This window comes from Magallana gigas, unplaced genomic scaffold, assembly GCF_963853765.1.
Source record: "Magallana gigas unplaced genomic scaffold, xbMagGiga1.1 SCAFFOLD_32, whole genome shotgun sequence".
Lineage (NCBI taxonomy): Eukaryota > Metazoa > Mollusca > Bivalvia > Ostreida > Ostreidae > Magallana > Magallana gigas.
This window is the reverse complement of record NW_027062586.1, coordinates 247,140-258,015: the sequence shown is the minus strand read 5'-3', so window position 1 is coordinate 258,015 and position 10,876 is coordinate 247,140. Positions and strand designations below refer to the sequence as shown.

At 36.9% G+C, this 10,876-nt stretch overlaps 2 protein-coding genes across 2 annotated transcripts in view; one reads left to right on the top strand and one right to left on the bottom strand.

Moving 5' to 3' along the window:
- Positions 1-31: 31 nt before the first annotated feature.
- Positions 32-10,876, bottom strand: part of LOC136272568 (protein eyes shut homolog) — a gene marked incomplete at its 3' end in the record, with an annotated part of 44,943 nt that continues 34,098 nt past the window's right edge. Inside the window, exons 16-20 of the mRNA XM_066074311.1 lie at positions 4,873-4,964; positions 4,374-4,529; positions 1,246-1,292; positions 1,137-1,168; positions 32-138 (exon numbers count right to left, since the gene is read on the bottom strand). Of these exons, the coding sequence (XP_065930383.1) occupies positions 32-138; positions 1,137-1,168; positions 1,246-1,292; positions 4,374-4,529; positions 4,873-4,964 (434 nt within the window). The remainder of the gene's footprint in view (positions 139-1,136; positions 1,169-1,245; positions 1,293-4,373; positions 4,530-4,872; positions 4,965-10,876) is intronic.
- Positions 5,082-8,845, top strand: LOC117692141 (uncharacterized). Its single transcript, XM_066074310.1, has 2 exons — positions 5,082-5,322; positions 6,119-8,845. Exon 2 carries the CDS (start codon positions 6,698-6,700, stop codon positions 8,843-8,845), a length of 2,148 nt encoding a protein of 715 aa, XP_065930382.1. The 5' UTR covers positions 5,082-5,322; positions 6,119-6,697.

Genomic DNA, 10,876 nt, shown 5'->3' with positions numbered 1-10,876 from the left:
CTGTATGAGAACACACTGAGATAATACTAACCAATTATGATCATCTCCCTTCCTTGTTTTAAATGTCACGTGACATGGTTGCCCTGGAGTGCAACTGAATTCTGAGTTGTTAGTTGGCGAAGGGGAAATAAAAAGGCCCTGTAAAAGCAACTTTAAAATCTTAAAGAATCCAGTATTAATTGTAATTTAACCTTAAATGATATTTATTTTCAAACATTAATTAATTTATTATGATATATTGATATGTAATGTACGTATTCAAACATCATCATTTTCATCATCATCTATAAGACATAATTAATTCAAGATCACTGGAATTTACAACATTTCACTCATATTCATGATGTTTTATGTTCATTGGTTTAGTTTTGAGTTTAAAAGGTCAAAGGTGTTTGGGTCATGTGAGAACAGGTTATCATTTTGGAAATAGTAAGGAATGAGTGTTATTACAAGTTTAAGACTTAAGTGTTCATGCTTGACGGCAAATTGCCAAACTATTAGATATCACCCCAAGACAGACAGGAGAAAGAAAGAGATAATCTCCATCTCCAAATATATCATTTATTAGATAATAGTGATAATAAACAACTGTCTTTTCGGTAAGTTCGTTAACCCGGTTGCTAAAGTTTTATAGTGAAATAATTAATTAAAGCGTAAATCTAAGCTACGTGAGTGTGTATATAATATATATCTTTCTGTAATAATTAATGTTAAAGATCACCATAATTCTGTACAATTTGATACATATATTCGAATCCAAGAACCCACCAGCTGAGTTGTTACGTTATTACATTTAAATGCGGCTGTGACTATATATATATATATATATATATATATATATATATATATATATATATATATATATATATATATATATATATATATATAAGTATTGTTATGATAGACAGTTTGCTATCTATATCCAGTGCCTAGGCTGATTAAATTCATTAAATCATTTGGTAATGTTAAACTGAAATTCTACAAAAGTGTTTTAAAGTTGGGATCGAATATGATTTTTCTGTTGGCTCGTTATCCATAACCCTAATTCATCTAGTGTAATTCTGATGAGACGTTTCTTATGCCATACAGACATGAAAACTTGCCATTTTGATGAGTTTAATAAGCAGTTATCATACCTGTCCGTTATCAAGTTGTTGATGGACAGCAGCTAAAACAAGAAATGTTTTCATTTTATTAATAAGAAAACAACTTATGGATTATTAATTTTTTTTTCACATTACTTACCCGAATCTGTAAGAATTAAACAGCAAACTCTGTCATACACATTATCACTGAAAAATAGATACATTTAAATCAAGTGAGCTTTGATATATGGATAGAACAGTTGGTTACATTATAGTCTTACACATGGTTTACAATAACCAGAATAGTTTTTATGAGTTCATTGACATCAATACGTAATAGTAAAATGTGTCGAGTATATGTGATATAAGGGGTCTGATTTGGATAAATGAGACACATACTGTAGTTGTTAGAAATGTTATTGTTTACCGTAGATATATAAACCTGTGCACAAGGCTAAGATAGATAGATAGATGGATAGATTGGTAGGTGTTTCCAATATTGAATTATTATAATTTCATAGACAAGGTGTTTGAAGTATGTATGATAACAGGATAACCAATGAAATCCCGAAAGCTTGTTTCAAATGGGATCCTTTGATTGATATATAAAACTTTTACTCATTTAGTTTTTACAGTACTACTATATGTGTTTGTACAAAAATATATGCACTGTATTAATTATACCATACACAACAATATTAACTGATAGTAAATATACAGATAATAACATTGATAATATGTATTTGGTAAAATTATATTATATAGTGTCTAATAGTACAACATATCACCATTTTGTTCTAAAATGCCCTTTTGTAAAATAAAACTTTTTGTTTTTGATTTAAAACCATTCTTTCCATTTGAACATTTAATATGTGATGGTAAAAATTTCTACTTTTTTATTCGAGTATAGTAAAAGGTGTCGGCTTGACATGCCTTGACACGGGGTTTACAAAATCTTTATTTGAAGATGCTCTGGTGTTTCGTACATATGATCTCAGTGAAACATTTGCATGTAAGCAAGACGGTGCGCTACCATGATAGATATTTCATACATGGTTAAGTCTAAGCTGTTGAATTATTTCTTCACATTAAACACATAATTCCTCTATATATTTCTATGTAAAAAAAAGATTTTGCCCCCCCCCCCCACTACCCTCAACCTACCCCCGGGATAACGATTTGAAAAAAACTTGAATCAAAACAACCTAGAAATGCTTCAATACAAGTTACAGCATTACTGGGCTATTGGTTTTTATATAAATGATGTTTAAAGATTTTTTTACACTATTTGGGGATGCCTCCACACGCAATCTTCCTAAGTCAAGAGTTTCTGATCCGCTCCTCTCAACATAAACCCTTGACCGAAAAGACAATACATACGCGGGTTAACGATTATGCCATCTAGTCACCCCTGGGAAGATGCAGCAATCGTGGTCTAATGGTTTTAAAGAAGATTTTTAAAGATTTTTTCCATATATTCCTGTGTAAAATTTTGACCATCCCCCAATGTAGCCCCACCCTATGTCCCTAAACCTGGGGAACATTATTTAAACAAACTTGATTTTACACTTCCTGTGAATGCTTCCATACAAGTTTCAGCTTTTTTTTGGCCAAATAGTTTATAAAAAGAGGATATTTAAAAAATACCAAACAAATTTCAAAAATTCCTAAATATCTCCCCTTTATTTTAACAAACTTAAACCGCCCTCAGGTAATGATGCTTTGTATGAAGTTTGATTGAAAATGGTCCACTAGTTTTGAAGAAGAAGATGAACATGTGAAAAGTTTACGACAACAACGACGCTTAAGATCACAACGCCAACGACGACAGCCAACAGACAAATTTTGATCAGAAAAGTTCACTTAGAACTTTGGCTCAAGTGAGCTAAAAAGAAAGAAAAATGAATGTTTTTGTCTATTGTTGCCCATGGCAGATTTCTTTACGTGACCCTCACTATTGTTATTAGTCATCCATTAAAATCTGGTAAGACTAACTCAAAAGTGAAATAAATTTATATAGGATAAAGTGAATGCATGAACGTTTAGATTTGTAATATTTTCTTTGTTGGTGACTAAATGCCTTCAATAACTCGCCATTGTTTATGACCGATTTACATTCAGGGATATTAAAGAGGCTTGGTCATGATTTTGGTCAAACTTAATTATTCTGTTTTTAGTATTTAAAATGCTTAAGCATTGTATTTCTTATGATCAAATACAAATTGTGGGACAATCGTAAAGTTGTAAGCAAGACACAAGGCTCACAATTCTTTGTCATGTTAACAAGGCTCGGGTCCTGTGTTTGTTTACATAGGTTCAATATACTAGTAAACATCTTTTTCAAGCTGGTTTATCTATCTTTTTATTCATTTTAAGAATAAAATAACAGTTGCTAACGTTTCACACATTCACTTTAGGTAGAACACTGGAATTTTCACTTAAACATTCAAAATGTAAACAAAAGCTTTGTTTACATAGCAAAAAAATTGTTAGTTCTGTAACTCGCTTATAACTCGGCGAATGACACGCAAATTTGTTTGCCTATTTAAAAATTGTCTTACTAAAGTATTGTAATAATTAAATCGAAAAAATAATTTTTGACCAAAATTCTGACCATGCCTCTTAAACGTTAGTCAAGATTTAAATATAATTGTCACACATGTCATTTATATTTTTAATAAATTGGAAAGAGCACAGTTTCGACATTCAATGGTATAAGTTTGATCATGATCTCAAAAACATTATTTATTGTTAAATCAAGATTATCCAAAGTTTGTCCTAAGGTATTTATGCTGCACATTTGGACGATTTTTAATAAAAATACACATATCTGTGAAAAAAGTGCAACTGAAATCGATAAAAGGGGAAAATTTCCAATATACATGTAACTGCATTTACACTTTATCATTTTTCCCTCATAAAAATTCACAGGAACGAAAACAGATTTCCTACGGAGATTCATAATGGGGAATGTTGACATCTTTTTTCAATTCAGAAGTCACTCGGAATACCTTGCACAATTTTCAACTTTATCATCCGGGCTTGATTATGGCTGATGCAATGCAAAAAACCCCTTATAGACTTTCTATTTTTAGCCACGTATTGAAACCTTACAATCTAGAAGGGGTGTTTCAAAAAGAGAAATCTTGGGATATTTTTTCATACATGTACTATTTAATGAGCATCGTATGAATCAAGAGGTATTTATAAACATCGAATAATTTAAGAACATATGCAGCAAAAATATCTTGGGACAGACTATAGATTGCTATGTATACTGTTAATTACCCTATGACCAAAGCCAAACAGAACTCATCATTCCCTGTCGCGTTATGTACTACTACTGCACTACCGGAGAGGTCACGTGATCCAGGTATTTGAGAAAGCGAGACATTGACGAAGTTGATGTTAGTTCCGTTCCATCTGACATTGACGCTAGTGAAACTATCAGAATTTTTAAAAAAAAAATGGTTTGCGTCAAAAGACAAGCAGGAAGATCGAAAGAAAAATAAGACAAGGGATATTTTATTTTTAATCAGCGGTTATACATTTTTATAGATATCACTCACACACGCATTAATACAACTAAACTATTCAATATTATCAAAACCGCTGATAAACAGTTAAAACACATTCAAGCTTTTAATTCAAATAAAAACTTTTTTTTCATATATCCATATTTTATTAAACGTAATAAAACTGTAAAAAGATATATAGGGAAACTTTTTAATATTAACGATTTATCATACATTTAATAGTAAGAATGAGCAAATGAATTGTAACATACTTGTTTGTTTGTGTCACTGAAAAGGGTATCACGCAGTTTTCTGAAAGAGGACATCTGATGAGTTTTGGAAGAGCGAGGTCTCCAAATCGTGGCTGCAAGTATACAATAGACACTTTAAAACAGCAGTAATTAGAGGAAGACAATATAATTTTGCAGATTATGTTTAAAAAATTGTCATATATTAACATAGATAATCCAGAGATGTTTTATTAAATTGTGCTTATTGTGACAATCACTGTTCATATCGAACACACCCGATTTTATTTTTCCCATAATTCTTTGCAACGTGCTTGGCCGACGCTAACAATAGGCGCTAAGATATACCCGGCCGAGCTGTCCAGCAATAAAGACGTGCTTAGTGTGTGAAGGGGGTATCGTGTTAGAAGCCTGTGTGGCATGTTTTAGTTTCACAAGTTCAGCATTTGACGCGGACACGGATAGCTGACCGTGGTAAGTATTTATTTAGTTTGGTGTAGTTTATTTGTAAATTTTTGCCTTTTTATTAGTATTACGCAGTCGTCCTATAAAGTCACCTTGACCATTGTTCACTGTAGAGTTACCTGTGTGTTCACTGATGTGTGACTTTAGCGAGAGTGTTTAAATGGAATTCGTCTTTTTCTATAGTACAGTTTTTGCTATTGCTGTATAAAGAAACGGTGATTTAAAGGGCTATTTTCTATGCGTTATTTTATTTTACAATTTATTGTCACTTTTTCCACTTAACTACTTGGGCGGAAGTGCGTCACCGGAAGTCTCAGACGCCATATTGTTTACTGTAAACAAATAACTTAGTTACCATATACTTACAATATTTTGAGATGTTGCCTTTAATATAATACTATTTATACATTATTATAGTTTGATACTATCAGTGAGATACTTATATGATGTATTATACAATATTGTTTTTATTATGGTGTTATGGTGTCACTTGTACACTTATTGTAGTGTCATATTGTTGATGTTGATGACGACGATGATGTTATGATGTCGATGACTACGATGATGATGATGGTCATGTCGATGATGATGGTGTAGATGATGTCGTTCATGGTGAAGTCGATGACGATGCGATGTTCATGTTGATGACGACGATGATGTTATGGTGATGATGACGACGACGATGATGATGGTCATGTCGATGAAGATAATGTAGATGATGTCGTTCATGGTGACGTCGGTGATGATTATGAAGTAGATGATTATGGTGGTGACGATGATGTCTATTATGATTATGGTGTTGTAGGCGATGGTGTTGACGATAGTGTCGATGATTATGATGGCGATGGTGATGATGATGATTGTGGTGACGAAACTACTCTAGTTGTGGTTGTCCGTAGTTGGTCCAGGACTACAGCCCCGGAGATTCGGACACTCTTCTAATTTATCTTTGGTCATTTGTATAAACATCATATTTTTTCTTGTTGAGTGAAAGGTGTGTGAGTGTTTGTGTGGTTTAGTGTTTATATTTCTATCTTTTCTTTCTTTCTCTTATTTTTTTTGTTATTAAATTTTGTTAAATTTAAGATGTCTTGTTGTTGTTTGGAGTAGCCTCCGCTCATCCCGTTACAATTGGTGGCAGCGGTGGGATGAGTTGACTCCTCCAGATACTACAAGATATCTTTATAAGTGAACAGTTGCCAAGGTTTATTTTATTTTTCATTTTTTGATCTTTTTTGTAGTACATGTAAGAGCAAGTGTAGGTCGTTGTTTCCTTTTCCCTTGGTGAGTACATTACGTTAGGCAGATTGTTTTGTTAAAAGTTGAGAAGTTAGTCCCTTTATGAGATAATTTTGAGGTAAGTTGGTCTGTCAGTCAATGCACCATGTCTACTGTCAAGGAGATGCTGGAGCTACTTGAAGTGGGGACCAAGATGGGGATGAAGGATGAAGACCTTCAACAATTCGTGAAGGACGAACAGGCCAGAATGCGGGACGAACGTGAGAAACATAGAGTCGAGAGACAGGAGGAGAAAGACCGCGACTTCAAACTACAGATGGAGAAAGAGCGCGCCGCAAGAGAACATGATGAGCGAGAGCACGCCCGATTGATAGAAGAAAAGAGACATCAGCAAAAACTAGAAGAACTGGAACTTGATCACAAACTGCAACTCGAGAGATCTCACATGAATCCGAGTGTTGTGACTAAAGAGGAGAAAGAAACTTCTCAAGTGATAAAAGGACCAAAACTTCCTCCGTTTGAGGATTCGAAAGACAACATTGACGCGTACATTCAAAGATTTGAGATATACGCAACAACGCAGAAATGGAATAAAGACACGTGGGGGACTCATCTTAGCGCATTACTCAAAGGAAAGGCACTGGATGTGTTCGCAAGACTCTCACCCGAAACAGCACTTGATTTCAACGAGTTGAAGAACGCCCTGTTGAAACGATTTGACATGACGGAGGACGGTTTCCGCAAGAAGTTCCGATTTTCAAAACCAGACGGAAGTGAAACTTTTATGCAATTTTCTACCAGACTGGACAGTTACCTTGAGCGGTGGATTCAGCTGTCTAAGACTAACAAGACATTCGATGATCTGAAGGACTTGTTCTTACGTGAACAGTTTTTATTGTGTTGCTCGAAAGAACTTGCCTTATTCCTAAAGGAGAGGATTCCTACTTCGATCCAAGACATGGCGCGATACGCGGACCAGTTTGCTGAGGCCAGAACAGTGACATCCTCTTCACTTACGCAAAAACCGCTCTTTGACAGACGACAGCAGTCCGATAGACAACCGCCGTACAAAGATTCCGTGCAACAAAACCAATCTGGAAATGCAGTGAAGTGTTATGAGTGCGGACGACAAGGACATAAAGCCTTTAACTGCAACTTCCGCAAAAGTCCGAATAACAGGCCGTTTAATTCGAGCGAGAAACAAGAAACAACACCGAAACATACTTACCCTAGTGATTTTCAACGTGGGTCGTACAATAATGGGAACCATGGATATCCAGGACGCGGTAGAGGTCGCCAAGGAGCCGCGAGTGTCGTCGAGAAACATGGAAACTTACCGTGTGTTGGTGATTCGGTTGCTTTCTGTGAAACGGAAATGCCAGTTGTGAAAGGATGTGTTGGCAATAAACTAGTGACTGTGCTCAGAGACACAGGTTGTAGTGGTGCCGTTATTCGTAGAGAACTGGTAAACGATGATCAACTAACAGGGACATCTCAACGATGCAAGTTAGCAGACGGTCGTATTATTGATTCAGATGCTTGGTGCTTTGATTCGCCTTCGTACGATCTTATTCTTGGTAATATTCGTGGAGTAAGGAAACCACATGAACCAAATCCAGCCTGGATTCATTCCGTTGAAAACATAGCAGCTGTTGAAACGCGTGCGCAACTGAAAAAGAAACAGTCTCCATACAAACCATTGAAAGTGCCGGAAGCAATACGGGATGTATCGCCGGAGGATATCTTACAAGAACAACGAAACGACGAGACACTGAAAAAGTTATGGAGCTTAGCTGAGAGTGGACAGCTTACACATTTCAGTGACGGCGGATTTTCAAAAATGTGTGAACGGAAGCAAATGTTGTTCAGAGAATTTTGCAGTCCCAAAGTGTCCAGTGGAAAACTTTTCCGACAGTTAATCGTTCCTCAGAAATACAGAACTATCGTCATGAAGATAGCACATGAAACGCTGATGGGTGGTCATCTGGGATCAAAGAAAACAACCGACAGAGTAGTGTCCGAATTTTACTGGCCAGGAATTCAGTCAGACATTAGACGGTTTTGCAGATCATGTGACGTGTGTCAGCGGACTATTCCAAAAGGAAAAGTACCTGCAGTACCGTTAGGACAAATGCCGCTAATTACAGAAGCGTTTCAACGAGTAGCAGTTGATCTTATAGGCCCTCTGCAACCAGTTACCGACAAAGGGAATCGTTACATTCTGACGCTTGTCGATTACGCAACCCGTTATCCCGAGGCTATTCCACTTCCTGGAATTGAACAGAGCGAGTAGCGGAGGCACTGGTAGACATCTTTAGTAGATTAGGAGTTCCGATCGAGATGCTAACAGATCAAGGATCGCAATTCACATCGGACGTAATGAAAGAAGTGAGCCGTCTGTTGTCATTTAAACGGATTACTACTACTCCGTATCACCCCATGTGTAATGGACTCGTCGAGAAGTTCAATGGTACGTTGAAACAGATGCTAAAGAGGATGTGTGCTGAGCGACCAAGAGACTGGGATAAGTACATCAACCCATTACTCTTTGCATACCGTGAAGTACCACAGGAGAGCCTTGGTTTTTCGCCGTTTGATCTTCTCTATGGACGTACTGTTCGTGGTCCGATGACAATTCTTAAAGAATTTTGGACAAAGGAAATTCCTGACGAGGACGTTAAGACAACGTATCAATACGTACTTGACTTACGCACACGATTGGAAGAAACATGTGACATAGCTCGCCAAAACTTGGAGAAAGCTTCAAAACGTCAGTGCAAGTACTACAACAGGAAAACGCAAGGTCGTCAGATGAAAGAGGGAGACACAGTACTGGTTCTTCTACCGACAAAGTCAAACAAACTCCTCATGCAATGGAAGGGACCTTATAGTGTAATACAGAAGATAGGACATATGGACTACAAGATCGATATGGGAGGCAAGCTGAAAACTTTCCACGCAAATCTTCTTAAGAAGTATGTTGAACGAGATACATTGAACTGTGGTGTTTTGTCAACATGTGCAATTTCACTCATAGACTTTAGTGACCTAGATGATGATGAACAACAGGACTCTATTCTTATGCCACCTGTTACTCAAACCGAAACAGCAAAGGACATAAAGTTTGCAGACAGACTAACACCAGATCAGTTGGAAACTGCTAAATCACTGTGTGATTCGTTCTCAGATGTATTTACGGATATACCTGGAATGACGAACTTAGTGGAGCATAAGATTGTTGTGACATCGTCTGAACCTGTGCGTGTGAAACCATATCCAATTCCGTTCAGTACAGAGAAAACAATTACAGAAGAAGTTCAGAAAATGCTACAGTTGAATGTGATTGAGCCATCATCTTCCCCTTATTCAGCTCCAGTTGTCATAGCTCGGAAGAAAGATGGAACGAATCGATTTTGCATTGATTATAGACGACTGAACTGTGCTACGGTATTTGATGCAGAACCAATGCCCAGTCCAGAAAGCATATTTTCCAAAATGACCGGAAAGAAGTTTGTGTCAAAGATAGACTTAAGCAAAGGATACTGGCAAGTACCGATGGCTGACGAGAGTAAGCCGCTTACAGCCTTTTCCACACCATCCGGATTGTACCAATTCAGGACAATGCCGTTTGGTCTTGTAAACGCGCCGGCAACATTTAGTCGTATGATGAGAAAACTACTTCAAGGTATGAACGGCGTAGAAAACTTTATCGATGATGTCATTGTTTTTACAGATACCTTTGAAGAACATCTACACATACTGAAGACTGTGTTCGAACGACTCAGAGATGCGGGACTTGCGGCCAGACCGACAAAATGTTTCATCGGATTTGACAAGATTGACTGTTTGGGACATATGGTGGGCAACAAGTGTCTAGAACCAGAACAGGACAAGATTGATGCAGTCAGAAATGCGCCAATACCACAAACCAAGAAACAGGTTCGTGCCTTCCTAGGCTTAGCAGGATTCTACAGAAAGTTTATTCCGAATTTCTCTGCGATAGCCATTCCACTTTCTGATCTTACGAAGAAGGGCCAACCAAATAAAGTTATTTGGACTGAAAGTCAGCAACGAGCTTTTGATACATTGAAACACATGTTATCAGAAAGGCCAATATTGAAGTTGCCAGAATTTAATGAAACCTTCATTTTACGCACGGACGCTGCAGATGATGGGATAGGTGCTGTGCTGTTACAGATGGAGGATGACGAGAAACTACCCGTAGCGTACGCCAGTAGGAAACTTCAACCAAGAGAAAAGGCATACGCTGTTATCGAGAAGGAGTGTTTGGCGGTAGTGTGGGGAATACAGAAGTTCCACCAGT

What these genes read in the sequence shown, in the direction of transcription:
- LOC117692141 (XM_066074310.1), top strand. Translation starts at nt 6,698, where the DNA reads ATGTCTACTGTCAAGGAGATGCTGGAGCTACTTGAAGTGGGGACCAAG.